The sequence below is a fragment of the Rana temporaria genome, chromosome 8, assembly GCF_905171775.1.
Source record: "Rana temporaria chromosome 8, aRanTem1.1, whole genome shotgun sequence".
NCBI lineage: Eukaryota > Metazoa > Chordata > Amphibia > Anura > Ranidae > Rana > Rana temporaria.
The window spans coordinates 101,474,442-101,497,583 of NC_053496.1; the positions used below are offsets into that span (position 1 = coordinate 101,474,442).

The following is a 23,142-nucleotide window of genomic DNA, read 5'->3' on the forward strand; positions in this document are numbered from 1 at the left end:
AAGAATAGTATGTACTCAAAGCAAAATATTACAAACAATTTATTAATCCATAAATTAAAAACATGTAAAAAAGGCATCTTGCCCATCCCTGGGAAAGACTCTTGTTCCTGCTGGACCCCATTATATTTGTATATACAATATTGTTACATTGGTCATCATATAATAAACAAAACAGTCTATGCAGGAACACTGTAGTAGGGCCTGTCGTGTTTTGCAAATGTTTATTGCTTCTTTAGGACACGACAAAATAATTCAATGTGCGTGTGGAGTCACGTCCAGGGAAAAACACAAATATAATCCAATAACTGACATATAGTTGCCTTAGAGAAATCCCCAAGACTGGGACAATACTGGAGAAATTATGGATGGCCAGATGGAGCCCCTGATTATAGGAACCAAAACATGGGCTTGAAAATATATATAGAAAAAGCTGCCAGCCATGAAATGAACATTGCCATACATCCTGTGGATGATTTTGGAGAGGGTACAGGTGGGAGGGACTGCTTGTTCGTGGTCCAATGTAGCTACAGTGTATTATAATTATCTAAGTGGAGAATTGTCCTTCCATGGTTGGCCGGTTTTTCTTTATATTGAAGCCCATGGTTTGGTTCCTGTAATCAGGGGCGTGATACAGTTCATTGAGAAACTATAAGCTGTCTGGCCACCCAGAATTTCTCCAGTACTTTTCCAGTCTTGGAGATTGCTCTAAAGCAGCTATATATCTGCCGTTTGAATAAAATTGTGTTTTTCACTGGACGTGGCGCTACAAGCATTATTTTTAATTCATGTATCCTAAAGAAGCAATAAATGTTTGTGAAACGCGTCGGGCACTACTGCAGTGTTCTTGCATAGATCGTTTTGTTGTATGATGACCATGTAATGATATTGTATGTACTATTATAATAGGGTCCTGCAGGAAGTAATGCCTTTTCCAGGAATGGGCAGGACACCTTTTTAACATTTTACATGTGATTAATTTATGGATTATTAAAGTGTTTATAATATTTTACTTTGAGTACATACTCTTCTTCTGTTCTTGGGTTTGCATTAGTGCACCTCTAAAGTCCCCTCTTTTTTTGTCGTTTCTATAACATTTGTTTAAGTTACTAATAGACAATGTTTCAAAACCTTCTTCCCAGGAATGTTACACACTTATAAATTAGGGTGCCTATATAAGACTTTTCTTTGAGAACATGCAAATATTAGACCTTTTGTGTGCCGTATATGGCTAGAATCAAAGATAGAGATCAGAGTAAGACTTGATTCACACTGAGTAAGACTTGATTCACACGCTGCAACATGAGATCAGACTTGTGAAGACTCCAAGTCGCATGGCATGTCAAATTCAATGTTTTATCTATGAGAGCCATCTTAAAATACTACTCAATTCACTCTGACGTTGCAAAAGATTGCTGCACTTCTTTGGTCTGACTTGGGTGCGATTTCAAGCCTTGTACAGGCTCCACATCCAAGTCTGAAGGAAGTTGCAAGGCAAAGTTGCCATCGCAGCAGTGTGAACCAAGCCTTATGGCACTGGTTAAAGTGAACCATATTGTTTTACTCACCTTGAGCAAACGAATGCAGTTGTTTGTTTACTACAAGTAATTGCTCCTTCCTTCCATTTAGCCTAAAATACCATCTAATCCAAGAACTTGGACATCCTTTTTCCAAACTGTACACTTTGTTCTTCACGATATTATCTTGTGTAACAGTGAGAGAGGAAGGAGTGATCTGTATGGTAAAAGGTACTTAGAACTCGGCCTAGGAGGCTGTGCCCCAGATCATAGTAATATGTGTTGCATCTCATAAATGATGCAGTGAAATGCTGAGACAACATGTACTTTACCAAGATCGAGCAGAGTATAGGGAGAAGAGACATCAATCTTTTAAACTACAAGACAGTGCTTATTTATTTATAACACTAAATGGGAAAATAACATTGGACAGCCATGAAGTGCTGTCTTCAGAAAGATTCCTCACCTTGAATTGGCACGTTAAATATCACTCATTGATTTTGTCTCATCGTGTTTGTAGAACAGATAGTATTTGTTAACATGTTCCATTCTTACAAATGCCGTTATATGCCTACATATTAAAATGTGAAAGCTCTACATTTATGCCAGTTATGTAGCCTTTAGGTTAAAAACAACAAACCCAATGTGGAGTTGGGAAAACCGATCCTTGGACTAATTAATGGGCTTACAAGAAGACCTCAGCTGTGCTGTCAAAGAGCTAAACTTCATCTCTGTAGCTGCTGTAATAGGTCTGACCTTTTCAGCCATTCAGATGCCATGAAATTCTTATAGCATGTGCCCTACTTTACATTGGCAGCGAACTTAAACTTTACTGTTTTATTGCAGTAAATAAGTTAATCTTAAAAATATATATTCTATTATAAAACTCCTTAATGAGCATGTTGTATTCAATAAAAATCTAAAAACTCTCTGTTCAATGTTGGCAGCCTGTATTTGTTAGCACCTTGTGTTGCCGGGATTGTGTTTGCAGTCTGTGCCTTGTTCTGCCCCCTGGTGGCTGCATTCTTACATTCTGTCTTCCTTCATCTGAGCTTGTAACAAAACCATCAGGTTACACCTGCAGCTTCTCATTATTCATTTGGACTGGTCGGGATCAGTAAAATTCATTGTATTTTAGAAAGATGAACCATGAGACAGAATAACATTCTGTATGGAAAGCCAACTAAGCAAAAAAGCAGCCCTTCAAAAAGCAAAACTATCTATTTCTGTAGTGGAAACGTTGCATGGCTTGGCTTTACCTGCCACTGCTAAGTTCTTAGTTGTAATTATCTTAATGGATTTATATAGCGGTAACATAGTCAGATGTGGTGATCAGAGGAATGAGTAGTTGAAATCGTGTTTGAATATATTTATTTTACACTATATAGAAGTGGGAGGATGTCCTAACAGTGTATAGAGAAGCACGGATTTAGTTCCATGTCTCAAGGCTTGTATTTACTCTGACAGAGCCCTTCATACATACAGTAAGGCTTTGATGAGTTCATGTTGTGTAAAAAAGCATCTTGTGTTAAAGTCATGTTGAAAATGATTTGTATACAGTCATGGCCAAAACTATTGGCACCCATGCACTTCTGTCAAATAATGCACCACTTCACCCAGAAAATTGTTGCAATTACAAATGTCTAGGCATTCTCATGTTTATTTTATTTTTTGTTTGTATTGGTATGACACAAAAAGCCAAATCTGACACATTCCACACACAACTCCAAAAATTGACTGGACAAGTTTATTGGCACCTTCTCAAAATTGTAAGAAATGCATTCCAAGTTTGTAATGCTCCTGTAATTTGTAATTAAACTCACCTGTATCAATTAACGGGCACTGACAATATAGGTCACACCCGCAGCCAGTAAAAAAAAATTTACTCAACCTTTCTGCTGCGTTTGTCTCTGTGCCACACAGAGCAAGGAAAAGAGAAAGAGCAGCAAAGAATTGTCTGAGGATTTGAGAACAGATATTGTGGAAAAGCATAGACAATCTCAAGGTTACAAGTCCATATCCAGAGATCGTAATGTTCCTGTGTCCACTGTGCGCAACATTTTCAGAAAGTTTACAGCCCATGACAAATGAGAAAAATTTACCAAAGATTGCAAACAAAGAATAGTTCAAATGGTGGATAAAAAACTTTGATCAACTTCCAGATAAATTCAAGCTGACCTTCAGGCACAGGGTACAACCATGTCAGCTCACACAATACATCACCATCTGAATGAAAAGGGACGCTTTGTTGGAGACCTAGGAGGACCCCACTACTGACACAGAAACTTAAAAAGCCAGATTGGAGTTTACCAAAACATACCTGAGGAAGCCAAAATCCTTTTGGGAGAATGCTGTGAACAGACAAAACAAAATTACAGCTTTTTGGTAAAGCCTTTCATTCAGAAAAATAAATGAGGCCTTTAACCACTTGCCGACCGTCACACGCCGATTTACGTCAGCAGAATGCCAGGGGCAGGAAAATTGGGCGTTCCTGTACGTCCCTTTGAATTTGCCGCCTAGCGGGCGTGAGCAGGAGAGGCGGAACTGGGAGATGCCTATGTAAACAAGGCATTTCCCTGTTCTGCCTAGCAACATGACAGGCATTTACTGCTCCCTGTCATCGGGAGCAGTGATCTCTGTGAACACACTTAACCCCTTGGTCACCCCCTAGTGTGTAACCCCTTCCCTCCCAGTGTCATTTATACAGTAATCAGTGGCTATTTGTAGCTCTGATCGCAGTTTAAATGACAATGGTCCCAAAATAGTGCCAAAAGTGTCCGATGTGTCCGCCATAATGTCGCCGTCCCGATAAAAATCACAGATCGCCACCATTACTAGTAAAAAATAAAATAATAAAAATGCCATAAATCTATATGCTATTTTGTAGAAGTTATAATTTTTAAGGAAACCAATCAATATACCGTTATTGCGATTTTTTTTTTTTTTTTTTTTTTTACCAAAAATATGTAGAATACTACATATTGGCCTAAACTGTGGAAGAAATTTTTTTTTTGTTTTTCTGGGGATATTTATTATAGCAAAAAGTAAATATTGCTTTTTTTCAAAATTGACTCATTTTTGTTTATAGCGCAAAAAATAAAAACCGCAGAGGCGATCAAATACCACCAAAAGAAAGCTCTATTTGTAGGGGAAAAACATTTTTGGGTACAACATCGCACGACCACGTAATTGTCAGCTAAAGCGACGCAAAAAATGCTCTGGTCAGGAAGTGGGTAAATCCTTCCAGGGCTGAAGTGGTTAAAAAAAATAATCCAGACCCAACAGTCAAACATGGTTCACTGAAGTTTTGGGGTTACTTTGTTGCTTCAGGAACTGGATGTCTTGACCGTGTGCATGGCATTCTGAAATTTGAAGACTTCCAAAGAATCATAGGGTGCAATGTAGGGCCAAGTGTTTTAGAAAGTTGGGTCTCAGTCAGAGGTCATGGGTCTTACAGAAGGACAATGACCCAAAGCACATGTCAAAAAGCACCCAGAAATTGGGTTAAGACAAAGCGCTGGAGCGTACTTAACTGGCCAGCATCGAGACCAGATCTAAATCCCATTGAGCACCTGTGGAGAGATCTCAAAACAGAAGTTGGGAAAAGGTACCCTTCCAATCTGAGAGTCGGCGAAAGAAGAGTGGTCCAAAAGTCCAGTAGAGAGAGGTGTAAGAAACTCATTGATGGTTACAGGAAGTGAATTGATTCAGTTAAATTTTCCAATGAGTGTACTAACAAATATTAAATTGAGGCTGGCAATAATTTTGTCCAGTCCAGTTTTTGAGTTTTGCATGGAATGTGTCGGATTTGGCTTTTTGTTTCGCCACTTTTTTGTGTCGTACCAATACAAACAAAAGAAATAAAGATGAGAATGCCTAAACATTTATAATTGCAACAATTTTCGGGGCGAAGTGGTGCATTATCTGCCGAAATGCAGGGGTGCCAATATTTTTGGGTTTGACTGTATATGAAGGTTCAATTTATAAATACTTACCAGAGTTGGTAGTAGCATTATTTGGTCCAGACAATTGACAAGGAACTGGTTTACATGGCTGAAACATAAGATCATCTTGCTGTGTAATAAGTTGATTTAGATTAGCACTACTGTTCCAGTTTTAACACTGAAAGCATAACACACCAATGATGATAAATACATGGTCACCTCCCCTCTACATAGCCAAGTTGCTGTACTTACCCTACTAATAGGTAGGGCCCTGAATGCAGGTAATTTTACATCTACAAATAGGACTAAGATAACTACCCAATTCATAAATGCATTTATTTGGCTTTATTATTTTACGTATAATTAAGCATATTAAAGGGGAAGTTTTGTCACTTTAAATTACTTGTTATATGTTATGTTTATGATCAACAATGGAAACATCTCTTATTGTTTGTAAGTATAATAACTGCATTCCTGTCTCCTGTGCATTTAACTTGTTGCATGCGGATCAGCATCGCTTCTCTGTCCTGGGGATGGCCCTTTGCTTCTCCAAGGATGGAGTCAAAGTGAAAGCAAAATACAGACTCAGTCCTTGCAGTCACAGTTTGGTTTGTGTACTGCAGCCAGTAAGTTCTGAGTGGAGTGCTGTGTTCTTTCCCTCACATTCTTCCTTTACTGTTGTGCGTTGTCCATAGATACCTATTGAAATGATGAACCCTTGTGAGAAACCAGTCCTTTGCCCCATAACCTCTTCAGTTCTCTTCAACATGCATGTTCTTATCAGTGCATGATGTAGCATTTAGTGCCTTGTGGTTCATTATGATCTGCAAGCTCAGAGAGCCAGGGACTTATTTAAATACTCAGGGACCTAATAACAAAATAGTTTTCAGGGCTCATAAGCTTACCTCTAGTTTGCTGTCAGTGCACACTATTTAAAGGTCAACCTAATCTAAAATTGATACATCAGTGTGAACAGTCTTGCTCATAAGTTGAGTGAAATGCTGGCTTTATACTTCTCTTGGGGACTTCTCTTGAGTTTACCTCCACACCTTTCATAGACATTACATGGCATGTTGATGGTGCCACGTTTTTTTTTTCTGTTTTATATTTTTTCTACAAAAGCATTAAAGTAAATGTAAGGGTTTCTCAACTAGGGTTCCTCCAGAGGTTGCTAGGGGTTCCTTGAGCAATCTCTACGTCGCGGCAAAGTTCCCACTGACACAATTAATCTTTGTATCTACATGTAAGGGGGTAATTCTTCCCAATGTCCACAAGCGTAAGGAGCATTCTTTCCACTGACCATCACACTAATGAATCTGTTTTCTGAGCTGTGGTTTATAAAAGGCTTCTACATAAATACATGTCCACCTCCCTGCTGTTTCTTTACAGTATAGAGGTGGTTGACCACGCTGCAAGTACAGACACTGTTGATGTGCCAAAAACTAGCAATACTTATGGTGTTCTCCCAGCGGGGACAGCGCCCTGCATCAGGAGAACACTATAGCTCTGTGGGAGGAAATCCCTCATCAGCACTGACTGTGCTGATGAGGGATTTTCTGCAACACACCATCTATGGCCAGCCTTACCTTTTTTCTTTGACATGACAACCCTTTTTTTTTTTTTTTATTCCAAAGCATGTGGTGTTCGCTCTCCCTGTTCAATTTCTGATGATTTACAAAGAACACAACCTCTTATCCCCATCCCCACCCCCTCATCTTCTCCACCCCCACCCCCTCATCTTCTCCACCCCCACCCCCTCATCTTCTCCATCCCCACCTCCTCATCTTCTCCATCCCCACCTCCTCATCTTCTCCATCCCCATCTTCTCCATCCCCATCTTCTCCATCCCCGCCTCCTCATCTTCTCCATCCCCGCCTCCTCATCTTCTCCATCCCCGCCTCCTCATCTTCTCCATCCCCGCCTCCTCATCTTCTCCATCCCCGCCTCCTCATCTTCTCCATCCCCGCCTCCTCATCTTCTCCATCCCCCCCTCCTCATCTTCTCCTCCCCATTTCCCCCCACCTCCTCATCTTTCTCTCTCTTTCTAGCCCCGCACTCCTCATCTCTCTCTCTCTCTCTCTCTCCAGCCCTGCACTCCTCGTCTCTCTCTCTTTCTCTCTCTCTCTCTCTCCAGCCCCGCACTCCTCGTCTCTCTCTCTCTCTCCACCCCCGCACTCCTCGTCTCTCTCTCTCTCTCTCTCTCCAGCCCCGCACTCCTCGTCTGTGTCTCTCTCTCTCTCTCTCTCTCTCTCTCCAGCCCCGCACTCCTCGTCTCTCTCTCTCTCCAGCCCTGCACTCCTCATCTCTCTCTCTCTCTCTCTCTCTCTCTCTCCAGCCCCGCACTCCTCATCTCTCTCTCTCCCCCCTCCCCTCCATAACTTCTTCCTCCTCTGCATAACCCCTCCATGCACAGGCAGGGCTCACAGAAAGTGATCCACTCACTTTTCTGGTAAAGTCATCAGGGTTTTTTGCACTTATCGAAAAGCTCATAAAAAAAATCATATTTAGCTGGCCGAATAGGGGCAAATGAGAAAAGTTAATTGTTAGGCTTCATGTACACTAGCGGCTCCTAAACTTGAGTTTGAGCTTTTTGACAGTTTTTTTTTTTGCCAAAGCTCTTAAATTCAACTCCATAAAAGCTTATGTGTCCATGTACATATAGGCGTTTAACAGAGTTCAGAAACTGCTGCGGTTAGGTGAGGTTTAACCTCCCTCTCCTGAACCATGGTGCTGTTTTGACGCTGTAAATGTAGGCAAGGGTGTACATGAATCCTTAGGCTTCATTTCCACTGGCGTTTTTACAGCCACTTTTCTGAGCGTTTTTTAGAGCTTAAAAACGCCTGTCCGTGTTATTCTATGGCATTATGCCCACATAGGCGTTTTTGAGCTGCAAATGGCATAGGCGTTTTTGAGCTGTAAAAAAAAGCGGGACCAGGGCGTTCTGTGGCTCCAGCAATAGAGCTGTAAAAACGCAAGACATTAAAAACCGCTCAAAAACACTACCACAGCGTTTTTAAGCTTTTTTTTTTTTTTACAAAATAAACATGGACAAGCATTTTTAAGCTGTAAAAAAGGCTAACTCAAGTGGCTGTAAAAATGCCAGTGGAAATGAAGCCTTAGAGTTTACATGCGCTAGCAATTCAGGTGGCACCTTTGTTATAGCTTTGTAGGCAGGAAAGACACAAGCATCTGTTATAAAAAATTATAATAATCTTACCTCTAAAATATCAGAACCTAGGAAGGAATTTTAACCATTTGTGCCCACCCAGAGTAGGAATTTGTATTTAAAGCGGATCTCCACTCTAAAGTGGAGTCCCGCTGATCGGAACCCTCCCCCCCTCCGGTGTCACATTTGACACCTTTCAGGGGGGAGGGGGGTGCAGATACCTGTCTACAGACAGGTATCTGCACCCACTTCCGGCCCTACGATACGGGCAAAGGACGGGTTTTTTCCTTCCTTCCCGTCCGTCCCCCCGTTGTATGCTGGGAACACTCGGCTCCCAGCACACAGCGGGAGCCAATCGGCGGGCGCGACTCGCGCATGCGCCGTAGGGAACCGGGCAGTGAAGCCGGAGCGCTTCACTTCCTGGTTCCCTCACCGAGGATGGAGGGGGGAGCAGCAGGGTGACGAGCGATCGGCTCGTCATCTGCTGTGATCACCGCTGGACTCCAGGACAGGTAAGTGTCCTTATATTAAAAGTCAGCAGCTGCAGTATTTGTAGCTGCTGGCTTTTAATATATTTTTCCCGTGGCACATCCGCTTTAAATAGCCCAATATGCAAACAAAAAAATGACAAACTGGCCATTTTGATTTGCTTCTATGGGAGACGCATTTATTTATAGGATATTTATTAATTCTATTAAATGGTCACTGAGTGGTAGCTTAGTGTTCTACTGCCATAAAAGTGTCATGCATTCAGATGCATCAAACATAAATTGAGGGCATATTTCTGTGCCTGTGAGATACGTCTGCCCATAGTATTGTATCACTGTAAGCTAGCATTACGTGCATAAACTAGTGCACAGGTGTAAATTCCTGAGCTCGACTTTTGTGAGTCCAGGAATTTACACCCATGAGCGAGTGCTAGTTTGCACAAGAAATGCATACAATTGTGCATAGCCAGTGATTACTATAGGTGGCTGTACACTATTGCAGTGTATCTTGGGTGTGGAAATACACCAGCAGATTACATCGGATGCCTGAAAGCGTCCGTGTGCATTAAGCCTAAGGCCCCATACTCACGAGCAAACATGTCTGCTGAAACTGGCCCGCAGGCCAGTTTCAGCAGACATGTTTGGTCGTGTGTGGGCGCGAGCGGGCCGAATTCCAGCAAACATTTGCCCGCCGGGCCTTTTCCCAGCAGACAAATATTCCTGGACTTGTTTTAAAACAGCCCGCTGGAATTCAGCCCGCTCGGACATGTACGGTCGTCAGTACAGACCTACCGTACATGTCCAGGCGCCCGCCGTCCCTCGCATGCGTCGAATGACTTCGACGCATGCGTGGAAGCATTTTAAAGGCGGGCCGCCCACGTCGCCGCGTCATTGTCGCGGCGACACCGCGTCATCGACGCGGCGACACCGCGGACACGCCCCGCGTATTGTTTACGCGCGGACTTCTGTACGATGGTGTGTACAACCATCGTACAGAAGCCCTCTGGCAGACATGTATGGTGAAAACGGTCCGACGGACCGCTTTCACCATACATGTTTGTCCGTGTGTACCCGGCCTAAGGGTGTCTGAGCTGCATACGGATATGGAGTTGGACAAAATTATGGAAACGAGTATGGTAAAAGAACGTAAGTGTTACATATTATGGCATTGGATCGTGTTTGGCATCCAAGACAGCCTGAATTCTCCTGGGAACTAACAAATATAAGTCTGGAATGGTGGATAATGGAATGTGACTATGCCAACTGCGCTAATGCTCATCAGACTACGTTTCCACACGTACTCCTACTGTACCTTGCGACACCACACATAAATTGTCAACTTCGGTAGGAGGCACCAGCTAAGCAGGAACCAACAATTCGTCCTCTTTGAAACTCTGGAAGCTCTGACATAACTAATGATGAATGTAAGGCTTTGCACCTATAGGCTAGGTTGTCTCATCAAACAGGGGAAGTAAAAGAATGTTACATCGCTTCTGCTTTCAACACGAAACATGTCACTTTCACACCTGCAAGTCATGTAGTGTTTCCATATTTTTGTCCAACCCCTGTATGTTCTCTTGCGGTACCAAAAATATGCATTTTGTTGCCTATGAAAAGGAAGAAAGATTGATAATATTCAACTGTTGTCTTAAATATATGATAAGCTTTAGTAATAGTGCATTACTTGTGTATAGTTTAGTTTATTTTAAACGCAAAAGCACAACTGTTGTTTTTGAAGTCTTTATTTTATTTTGCAGTAGATTTGTTTTAGTGGTCATTATTTTTCTAACGTGTATGCTTCTTTACAGCTACCCAGTCTTGCGAGGAGAAAGTTCTAGCCTGGGAAAGCCCAGGTCAGACTTTGGAGATAGAGCATGCCCAGTCCGAGCCTATGCTCACTCCAGTTGTACCATTTTCACTTAGCAATTCACTGTGTAAGTTAGCCGTTAGATGGCAGCCCAGTAGAGCGTCTTTTGGTACTGACCCACCCTAGTTACCAGTATATGTTAATCATCACTATTAATTTTCACACCTACCTACTTTTTCCTTTAGCAGTTCTTTATATAGTCCCTACCTATCAGAGGAGGGCTGGCAACCCTCAGCCTGTGGGGAAATGATGGGGTCACCAGTTATCACAGTGTAGAAAACTACTGCACTCTTTTTCAAAATGTTATTGTTAAATGTAATTGTAAAAATACAGATGTAGTAGTTAACTGCATATGCTCATGGCAGAACACAAAACTTCTTTCAAAGCCATATGTTAAAATTTCATGACAACATGGAGAGCCCCCACAGATTTAAACTCCTTTGTGTGGTCTGCCCTGTGCCAGCCCTCGCCTGTTAAGTGTACTGACCTTTTGTATCTCAATGTAGGTAGTGTCTACCTGTGCTCAACAGATCACTATGGGCTTCTTGTGCTATTTTCTTCATCACATGGCTGTATGTCATAAACGGTGTACCTTTCTACTCTTTGGTGGTTAAAAGTTTGTTCTTTGAAATGCTGATATATTACATTAAAAAGGATGAGGCCTCTATTTTCTGCTTTCAGATACATACAAGGGTCTACTTTCGGTGTGAAATCTTGTGTTTTCACCTGCTTTTTTTGGCCTATTTAGCTTACAATTATGAATCTATAAAACAATAAATAGTGTTGGGATCAAAATGTGGTGTAAAATTGCTGCAGTCTGTCTTAACTTTTCTTGTTGACTTGTGGTAGGATATGAAGAGGGAGAACATTTCCATTTTGTACCCATATTTTGTTACTAATCATCCGTCAATTTAGCAGACCAAGACAGTATAAATGATCTTATGGGGGGGGGGTAGAATGAGTTTATTACATGTGGGTAATTTGACATCCAGAACATTACTGTCATTTGATATCGTCATTAAGCAGACTCCGACAATACATACAGTATAGCATGTGTTGTGTTTTAACGTCGACAACAAAAAAGTACATTTCTTGTACTTGAGTGCTGTAGCACATTTCACAAAATGTGGCTTTTGTGAAAGACATTTTGCTTCTGTGGTCCATTGGTTTGCAGTTTATATGCATATATTGGCTTGCACTGTTAAATCTGTGTTCTGTAAAAAAAAAAAAAAAAAATAGTGTAGTTTTAGGAAAGCTACACCTTGCAAAGTAAGGAACATGTAATGTGATGAGGCCTTCTCCCTCTTTATTATGGGATTTTTTGCCCATATCTCCCTCATACCACAAATATTTACAGCATCAACACTTATAAGATGTAATCATAGTTTATTAGGCTTTAATATACAGATACGAAGATCCATTTATTTAATTTTATAGAATAATGTATTTGTAAATTCAGTGACCTACTCCTCTTGCTTACTACAAGAAGAGACTTGCACCTGAAAAAGATTGCATTGAAATGATTTCCTATTGCTAATATACAGTATGTGTTGAGGACTCAAAGATATTATGGTTTTACCATGATTTAGCCCAAAGAGGTTAGATTCTGGAGTGGAGTTTGCCGCTGGACATCTTCATGTTCTACCTTTTGTCTTCCTTCCAGTTGATTTTCCCAATAAACCCAGTAAATCATACTTTTGTTTGTGTTATTAACCTTATAAGTCTTTAGAAATACTACAACTGTGACAAAATTGTTCTGTATATTCCATGTAACTAAGTCTCTGTTTTTTTCTGCAGTGCGAAAACAGGAGATTATAAAGATCACAGAGCAATTGATTGAAGCTATTAACAATGGAGACTTTGAAGCTTACACGTGAGTGTTTTTTATTTTTCTTATTTTTTTTTTAGTCATTGATTATTTCATCACGCATACATGTTGCACTTTCTAGTAGGAGCATTGGAAATTAATGTGTGTCTAAAGTCTGATTTTGGGGTTTTGCATCAAGTAGAGTGTAGTTTGCAAGGAACGCAAGTCCTTGATATACTCCTCTGGTCACTTCCAGAACTTGCCTGGTCCTTCTCAACTCCTACATTCCTTTTGGCCTACCACTGTGATGGACTGCCTTGCTGGCCAGTAGGAATATCTGTAAGGTGGGAAGGGCTGGACAAACTCCATCGTGACCAGGTAGGATTAGAGATTTACCTGTTCAGGAAGGCTGACCTCTATCTGTAGCAGAGGTGAATGAGCGCTGATGAAGCCTGTGTGGAGACCTCTAAGTGTCTAAAGCGTATACACTAGGAGAATAATAAACAAAAATCATAAGAAAATTCTTGATCATTTGCACGAAAATTCTGAAAAATAAATCTCAGTACATTCGAAAGTCATTTTGAAAGGATTTCAAGATTTTGTTTACTTCGCCATCCTGCTCCTTTGATTTTTTCTTCACTGCGGTCTAAACTAACATTGATTTGACCCCACTAATGATAGAAAAGCAGACTTTCTTAAGACAAAAAATGGCAATTTAAATTTGACTAGTGTATGTTCAGCTTTAGAATTGCTTTAAAATTGTGGTTTTCTGCTGAACTAGCCGAAATTCAAACTGTGTATGGCCGGCCTAAGATCCAGTGGTTATGCTGGGGATGCCCTTGCATCTTTGTTTGCCATTGTCCAGTCACTTAAAGATGGCTTCTTAAACCAATCATCTAGGACAAAGCTCCTGTGTCCTGAAATGTACTCCAAGAAAATTGTTTTACAGTCAGGAATTATAATAATGTTTTCTTGAAATGCCATGCAGCAGTATATATTGTCATTATACATAGGTGAAGCTAAAGGGATTTCTTCACATAGGTGAAGTTCAGAGAGAAATCGCCATGAGGATTGTTGTATAAAGCACAACAACTAAACCTTTCAGAAGTCTGGGACACTCTGTGTCAGTGACATTTTACAACCATAATTCCAAAAAAGTTGAGACTCTGTGTAAAATCTACATAAAAACAGAATACAATGATTTTCAAATCTCGTAAACTCACAATAGAGAACATATCGAATATTTAAACTGAGATAAACTGTCCAATTTTCAGGGAAAAAAAAACAATTTTGAAATTGATGGCAGCAACAGATCTCAAAAAAAGTTGAGACAGGACAACAAAAAGCTGGCAAAGTAATTGGTACCAACAAGGAGGAGCAGGAAGAACGTTTTACAACTACTTAGGTTAATAGGCAACAGGTCAATAACATGACTGGTTATAAAAAGAGCATCTGAGCGAGTCAAGGAATACTTTAAAAAATGACAGCTTGCAGTGCCGTTCGCAAATGCCAGGTAAAGCTGTATCGTGCAAAGAAGTCCTATCTGAACATGATCCAGAAATGCTGGCATCTTTTCTGGCCTAGGCTCATTTTGTTGTCAGCCATATCAAAATTTAAAATTATTTTAGGTAACCATGGGCGCAATTTCCTCTGGACTAAAGAGGAGAAGGACATTCCTGCTTGTTATCAGCGCTCAGTTCAAAAGCTTGCTTCTGTGATGGTATGGAGGTGCATTAGTGCATATGGAATGGACAGCTTGCGCATCATTTGCCAGCAATAGGATTGCATATCTGCCAAGTTGTAAACTGAGACAAAAATGGCAGCCACTCCAGGCAATGTATACACATGAAGTTACATGAACAACCTGCCTTTGGCCCTAATTCTATCAGAACCTCCATCTTGGAGCATGTATAACAAAGAATACACTGATTTGAGGATGGATATGCCTGGAGGACTCTATTGTATCTCTGCACCAAATCTATCAAATTGAAACACAAAAATGTCAACTCTGGGCACATGGAAATGACTTTTTCGTAAAACGGACATTACAAAAATATCCCAACTCACCAGCTAGCCAGCATATAAAAAAAAAAGTACAGGAACGCAGTCCATGTTCCTGTGTGATTTGGCAGCCTTGCAAATTGCACTGGACTGCACAAAATAATGCATGCACTGTGTTTGAAAGCCCCACTGCTCCAAATCGCATGGCACCGCATTACCGTGCGATTTGCGTTTGGGGTACTGTTAGCAATGTGTTGATACGCACAGCAGATGGTAAAGGCAATGTATTTTGAATGTGGTGCTGGAAACAGGCACAGAATGCGCCTCTCCCGAGCCATGTTCTGATGTGAAACAATACTGATTATTGGTGTTTCGTTTTAGTTTTTTTGCTGGTTGGCTTTTGTATGAGCCTATATTGTGGACATGGAAAAGTGCTAATTTCCTCAATAATGATAGATTTTCATCAGCACCATTTTACATTTGTAGGCCACTGTGCTGATTCATTACCGCAAAAACATGCCAAAAGGAATACTAATGGGTATATTTATAGCATTGCAGCAATGCAGTGCTAGCAGTTGTACATTATGATGAGTTTGCTACTATCTGATTACTCATTCCATTTATTTTTCATTACACAGGAAGATCTGTGACCCTGGCTTGACTTCATTTGAACCTGAAGCTCTTGGTAACCTTGTTGAAGGAATGGACTTCCATAAATTTTATTTTGACAATTGTGAGTGTTGAACTTGTTTTTTCTTTTTTTCTTTGTGATACAAAAACCTCACTATGGAAATTTACATGATAGCACCTCACTGGAGTACATCAGTGCAATCTATTCCAGAATACAGGAAATGTTTTACTGGAATATATTTTAAAAACACTTCCCTATAGAGAAAACAATCCTAGATCCCCAAAAAAGGGACATTTAATGTTATCTCATCGCACTTTCTTCACAAGACAAAACTGTAGTTTTAAATGGAACTGCATTTTGTTTTTTGAGAAACAAATATTCCTCAGGTGAACTATAATCATTAACCAATATTAACCAATTTTATTGACGTCTTTCATTGCCTTTCTTAAAGAGGATGTAAACCCTGATGGGTTTTACTTCCTCTTTGTTTCCCTGCAATGGTAAAGCATAATGGGCTACTATGCACCGCATAGTAGCCCATTATGTGTCGCTTACCTGAAACTGAATCCTGTGATGTCAGCGCTGTCCCCTGTTTCACAAAGCGTCAATCTTCCTTCGGGGTATCGCGGCTCCGGCGCTGTGGTTGGCCGGAGCCGTAATGACATCACTCCCGCGCATGCGCCGCCAGTGATGGCACGCTCTCTTTTAGAGGCTGCACGATCGCCGTTTGTAAAGTGCGCCGAAGACATATCTTTTGTAAATATCTCCTGAACCGTGGAGGTTTAGGAGATATTTCAAGCACCTACAGGTGAGCCTTAATCTAGGCTTACTTGTAGGTAAAAGTGGTTGTAAAGGGTTTACAACCACTTTAAACTGAATGCTAAATCTGATGATTTGCTGTAATTAAGTAAAAAAAAAAAAAAAGCATCATCTGCGTTTCCTTAGCAGTAGAGTTTTGGAAGATATATGCAGAACAACGACTATAATCTGACTTCCAGTTTTGTGAAGACATCTGGGAAAATCTGTTTGCAATATACAGTACATTGAATACCTTTTTAGATGTTTTTTTTTTTTTTTTTTTTACATCTTTGGCAATTACATCCACTAGTACAAATTTTACAGTGGAGGTTGTATTCCTTTTCAACTGGTTGTCTATTAAAATGTCCTGGAGAGAGGCTGGGTTCACACTTATGCAAATTGGATGCAGGTTTCTCTGCATCCAATTCGCATAGCAGAAGATTGTAAATGTCACTCTATGGAGCCGGTTCACACATCTCCGCGGCTTCTCCAGTACAAATTGCACAGGAGCCCTGTGTGTGTATTAGTCCATTGTAAGTCCGAATTTAGCCCAAAATTCAGACTGAACTCTGACCTGAAATTGTGAATGGAGGCGAATCGGACTCCTGCTGTGAGCCACATGCGGTTTAGATGTGAACCGAGTCAAGGGGCAAGGTTGTGACTCGCATATGCTGCAGAATCAGAATGTGAGCACTATACAGTATATGCTGTTGACAAAACCTTCACTTGGGCCCCTTTCACACTGGGGCGGGAGCTGTGGTGGCGGTATAGAGCCGCTATACCGTCGGAATTGTGGCAATAGTCGGCCTCTAGCGGTGCGGTTTTAACCCCCGCTAGCGGCAAAAAAGGATTATTCCCCGCTTTGCAGAGGCGCATTGCCGGCGGTATAGCCGCGGTTTCCCATTGCTTTCAATGAAAAAGAGCGGTAAACACACCGCTCCAAAGATGCAGCTAGCAGGACTTTTGGAGCAGTCCTGCTAGCACAGCGCTCCAGTGTGAAAACATGAGGGCTTTCACGCTGGAGAAACAGCAGCCACTGTTTAGGGTCGGTTTGCAGGCGCTATATTTAGCGTAATAGCGCCCCAGTGTGAAAAGGGCCTTGCACAAATCTATCTCCCACCCAAAACAGTTTTTCTTTTTGTGTTTTAAATATGATTTTCTTTGTTGTTGTTTGAATAACTTTTTATATTTCTTTTTTCTTTAGTGTTGTCCAAGAATACTAAGCCTATCCATACTACCATCCTAAATCCCCACGTGCATGTAATTGGGGAAGATGCTGCCTGTATTGCTTACATCCGACTTACACAATACATTGATGCCCAGGGACGACCTCGTACTACACAGTCAGAAGAGACAAGAGTCTGGTATCGTAGAGATGGCAAGTGGTTGAATGTCCACTATCACTGCTCTGGGGCCCCAGCTGCCCCCCTTCAGTGAGGAACCAATTCAGGTACATGGGAAAAAGTTGGGAAAAGATGTAGACCAGCTGCTCGCCTTTTACATTTTGAATACAAGGCCATCACTTTGCACACCCGTGCCCCTGTATGCAGACTGGCAGAGGGTGTCGAGCATGCCAGAACTCAGCAGTGTACCTTAGTCAACACTGTTGGCCAAGTGATGATCTGCCTGATGGACCAATAACACAAAGGGGTGGTCCCACCATCCACTGATACAAAGGCTTTTATCTAAAACCCCATACACACTATTGGATTTTCTGCAGATTTTTGTCTTTACCAAAACCATATAGTGCAAGGGCCTGCCTGATTGCATAGAAATTGAAACTCTTATGCCGCGTACACACCATCACTTTATGTGATGAAAAAAAATGACGTTTTTAAAAACGTCACTTTAATTGACTGTGTGTGGGGGGAAAACGTTGTTTTATGTCTTGTAAAAAACTACCAAAAAAAATTGAAGCATGCTTCAATTTTATGTGTCGTTTTTCAAAAGTGCACTTTTTACTTCACAGAAATTGACCGTGTGTAGCAAAAAACGTCGTTTTCTAAGACGTTTTTTCATCCACGCATGCCCAGAAGCTACTTATGAAGCGAGCTTCAATGGAAAAACGTGGTGGAACGTAACCTCACTTTGCAAGATCATTGTGAGAAAACGATGGTGTGTAGGCAACTTCGTCTTTGAAAATTGAAGTTTCAAAAACGTCATTTTTTACTTCACAGAAAGTGTCGTTTTTTTTCATCACATAAAGTGATGGTGTGTACGCGGCATTAAGGTTTGACCTCATATTATATGGTTTTGGTAAATCTGAAGACAAAAATCTGCAGAAAATCTAATAGTGTGTATGGGTTTTTACTCACCAACAGTAATAAGACATTGAACTTTTTAAATGTTTGAGATATAGACAGATGAGCTGTAGGGAAAAAATAAAGTTTATGCTTGTCTGGACGAAAAATAAGCAGCAGTTAGCCAATGTATGAGGAGGAATGCCTTTAGGAACATATAGTTCTTTTTTGATGACTAATCCCTACATGAGTGTAGGTGTCTAATATTTTGACTGCAGCAGCGGCTTTTTCAAACTTTATTGGGTGTGTCACAGATCAATAACAGGCGGGGAAGCTAAAGCTCTGCAAGAAGTGTTGAGCATTAATTTCATTAAAAAGGTTTGTGGTATTGGTACTTAGGGTTGCCCTAAATGTGTAATGCTTGGCAATCTCCTTGGGCTGTGAAAGGGAGGTGATTTATGGTCATCCTTACTCTCCCTTTACTTTTCTGAAAGTACCAGACCTGTTACAGTCAATCAGTACACTAAATGCCTGTTTAACATTTGAATTTTGATTTAAAGTTTGTCAGGGCAGAAAAAAAATATTCAGTACATCTCTGCAATCCATGCCCAAATTATCCATGGATTACCTGTTTAAAAAGCTGCAAGCACAGAAAAATATCTGCTGATATGCCAGAAATCCCGTGACCCATCTACAAACTTCTTGTTTGCATTGACAACACAGTGGAGTTGATTTTCTAAAAGTGAAGAGTGCAAAATCTGGTGCAGCTGTGCACGGTAACCGATCGGCTTCTAACTTGTTTAATTAAGATTTGACAAAAAACCTGGAAGCTGCACCAGATTTCACACTTTTAGTGAAATCAACCCCAGTGTCTCTGCTACACTGAAATCCCAAGCAGTATTGTCAGCCCTGCCTGCTGGACTACAGAACTCTGGAATTTCTCTCCCAGTAAATAATGCTGCTGGCCTTGATATAGACATAGATTGTTTTCTAATTGTTTTAATTGGGTAATGACTAAGAATACTAAAGACACTACATTTTTCACTCAATCATAGATGAGAAGCAAGCAGAAGTTTCGGCATGCTGAATACTATAGGAGCTGTTATGGCAAAAGATGGCTTACAGGCCTTATCTTTTGTTACTCCTAATTAGAATCTGCTTAGTAGGATATGGCTTCTTACACTGTATTGGTCACAAAATCTTGTAGCTGGAGTCGGATTTTTGGTAGCCAAGTGCCAGGTTCTGTAATAAAATAAAAGTAAATTATGCCGTATTGTGCATTATAGTACTGTATATTGTTCCCCTGATTTCTTTTATAGTGTTGCTTTTCCTTTCATTTTATAACCACATTACTTTTTTATTTATTTTTTCCTTTTTAACAGCCTCTCCCGTGGAAGAACCTCTTTCTATTGAGCGAGTGTGGATCGCCCAAACGACGGCAACTGTCCCGTTCGTTCGGAAGTTTTAAAAAAGATAAAAAAGTACATAAAAATTAAAAAAAATAAAAAATATTGATGCCGGCAGTAGCCAAAAATGCACGAAAACCCTGCATGCATTCTGAGGCTGAAGCAGCTGCTGGCTAATTTGTTGTATTTCATGGATCCATCGTGTCTGTTCCTGCTGTACGGAGGTGTTTTTAAAGTTTCAAAATGAGCAAAAACTAATATAAAATAGTATATATATATTGTTTGATAAAAATCAGGCTGAGGATTATGCAACTGCTTTTAGAATGAGGAAGGTTGAGACGGCCACCTGAAGCATCATTTGGGAAAAAATACAAAACTAGTAAGATGTGTATGGACTAGATCTTTTCATTGAAAAAAAGCTGCTGGTTCATGTAATGCTGTTGTAGACAAAGGAAGAAGGGGTGCAGTTTTATGAGGACTGGCGTCTTCATCTGTTAAGTGTCGACTTTCAAAAGTGATAAGATAGAGCCATGAAAGGAGGTGTTCATTTTGTTGCATCCTCTTTATTTTATTTTTAATGACTATTAAAACCTTCTAGGTATTGTCAGCTGAGAGCTGTTGGTTAACCTCCAATGTAGCACTGAGCTGGAGATATTGTTATCCATCCATCTGGCTCCCAAGAGCAGAACTTGGTCTATGTTAAGAAGGGAATGGGCAGGGGAGAATTATTACAGAGATACAAAGCTATATAAAAATGAATATAGAATGTACATCCTGCAGAAGGAACCATTCATTAGTGGCAATGTTAATATAATTTTTAGTATGAACTCTTCAGAGAAAATAGACAAAAAATAGAAACTGCCATGTTATGGGAAGTGTTAATGCATAGACACCTTCCCTTGTGGTATATATGTAAAGGGAGCTGATATATTTTCACAGCGATAAAGCTTTGTGTACTATTAAGCAGATTTGGATACAGTCTGCTTGTAAGTCATGTGTGGTCTGTCATGAGTGAAACGATACACTGAACTCAAATGCGTAGAGATGTATGCATGTCTTTCTATACTTGCCTGCACCTTCTAAACTGTGTGCTCTGATGGCCCCTCCATTTTTTTTTATTCATTTTTTTTGTGCAAGAGGGTGAATAGTGTCTGACAACTTCATTTTTTTTTTTTTTTTTTAAAACAAAGTCTTTAAGATGTCTACTTTTTGTAAAACCCTCCACTTTCCCTCATAAACGGTATCTAAAATGACATTCACCTCATTTGCAAAATGCCATTTAGATTCAAAAGAACTCTTGATGTTCTTGTTTGTGGGTTGTCCTTTATAGAGAGCTAGGCTTTCTTTGTATCCTATCTGAATAAGCAGATGTGTAATCTAGATTTTGCATATCAAGCGTTGAAGCGTTGTTAAGCATACAAATGCACAAACTGTAATTTGCCTTTTTAGTCACAAGTCCAATAAACAGCAATCCACTTTGAGCATTTATACAAGCTGATGTAAAACTGCAACAGAAAGTCTGTTTTTATGAGTTTTGAATATTTTTGGTCGCCTTAATTACACGCACAAAATATAAAAAAAAAAAAATACAATAAGACTGAAATTTGCGTTTTCCTTTCTGATACGTTTTCTAGTGAAACCTATGAAAGCGAATCAAAACCCACATCAAGGCTCATCAATGCGCGTTAACGCATATAGTCTTGTATTTTCAAAATGTGTTTCAATGCACTTTCTATTGAATGTCAGTGTGTGTGTCACAACACACATTGTTGTGCATTATGATGCATCGACATGCATCTCAAAGCATGCATTTTGACGTGTTTATATTGATTGCAATGGAAAATGCATTAAAAAAAAATCCCAGCAAAGATGCAAGTCAAGCTAATAGGAAAAAGAAGGCTCTTTAAAGGTTTGCTGTTGGAAATTGTTAAATTGCCATTGTTGCACAATTTGGGCTTAAAAAAAAAATGTTTTGATAGGTGCATGTCATGGTATGTCAACCCCACTTGTGATAAATTTAATAGTATGTTGGGCTTACAGAAGACATTTGTATTTGTGAAAATTTGCACATGGCCTAAGCATGTTCTCCAGAATTCCTGAGATGACCAGTGCAAGATGTAATGGAAAGAAATTATTAGATGGCTAAGTATTAAATCAGATATTGACATAGACGAGAATGGGGTTAATACAAATCAGTTTGGAATGCTTGTGTGAAATTTATAAGAGCACACGGGTGGGGGGATGGGGGGAGGGGGGGGGGCTTTTTTCATGGTTTTCAGGGAGAATTTTTTTTTTTAGTTTTTATTTAAACGGCACTAAATCTTAACAAGCTGGGAAGAAAAGCTTTTGGCTTTTTAAGTTAAAAGGGAAAACCAAACAAAAAATATATGCAGTTAAGAAAAGTTATGCATGTCTTCTTTAGGTCTGCTCTGTCACTGTCTGTTTACTTGATTAATGATATGAGAATCGCTCTGTATTTAGTGCATCTTTCTAAGAACAATTAAAAAACTTTATATTTTTCTGTTATTTTTTTTCTTTTCTTTTGCACTGTCTTTGGGGATTTTTTTCTTTTTAAGTTAATAAAAAAAAAACTTAGCTTGGTATGGTCATTATCTGACAAACCACTTCTAGCATTGTTACTGTTATCTTATGGGGCTAATGTAAGCATATATATAATATATATTATAAATATCACGTTTTAAACAGGACTTGGAAAGGCATTTGATGCAGAATCTTTGCATGATAATAGAAAATAAAACAATTACCCTGTGTTTGTTTGTTCTGAATGTTGGTAGATCTTCATAGCTTTGTTATATTGAAACCTTGGAAGAAGGTATTTAATAAAATAACAATTAAACCATGCTTTCTGTTTTGTCTCAGTGTTTTACACACACAAATGTTTCTTTAAGAAACAAATTGTATAATGTTTTTGCTACTTTTATAAAATGATTTCTTTGCATTTTTCGTGTTTCACATTTTTACACAATTTTAAACTTAACATCCTCCTTTGTTTTTGATGGTTGGAAAAGTATTACAACCTTTGGTATGTTTCCACTGCTGCTTGTATCCCCACTGTGTCAACGTTCCCTCACTTTATGAATCGGAAGCATCAGGTCGGAGAGACCGGAAGTGAAATTTCTCCAGTGGGGACAGAAGCAGCAACAAAAAACATTTTTGCCGGACTGGGGATTAATTGGAAACTCTATGGGGGATTGTATTGCTGTCTAGCCTTCCTGTCCTGGGGCGGTAACTCACCAAGCCCCTAATTTTTTGTCTTGGT

The 23,142-nt window shown here is 40.0% G+C and overlaps 1 protein-coding gene across 24 annotated transcripts in view; it reads left to right on the plus strand.

The window, feature by feature from the left end:
• Positions 1–22,724, plus strand: part of CAMK2G (calcium/calmodulin dependent protein kinase II gamma) — a 322,552-nt gene extending 299,828 nt beyond the window's left edge. For 12 of the 24 annotated variants that reach the window (XM_040320410.1, XM_040320413.1, XM_040320411.1 and 9 more), the window contains 5 exons: positions 10,921–11,046; positions 12,777–12,852; positions 15,426–15,520; positions 17,421–17,666; positions 19,839–22,724. In XM_040320410.1, coding sequence (XP_040176344.1) covers positions 10,921–11,046; positions 12,777–12,852; positions 15,426–15,520; positions 17,421–17,653 — 530 coding nt within the window. In that variant the 3' untranslated portion in view covers positions 17,654–17,666; positions 19,839–22,724. Of the gene's footprint in view, positions 1–5,970; positions 6,085–10,920; positions 11,047–12,776; positions 12,853–15,425; positions 15,521–17,420; positions 17,667–19,838 lie in introns of all 24 variants that reach the window. The other 12 variants (XM_040320419.1, XM_040320428.1, XM_040320422.1 and 9 more) reach the window with 2 other exon arrangements.
• Positions 22,725–23,142: the final 418 nt, after the last annotated feature.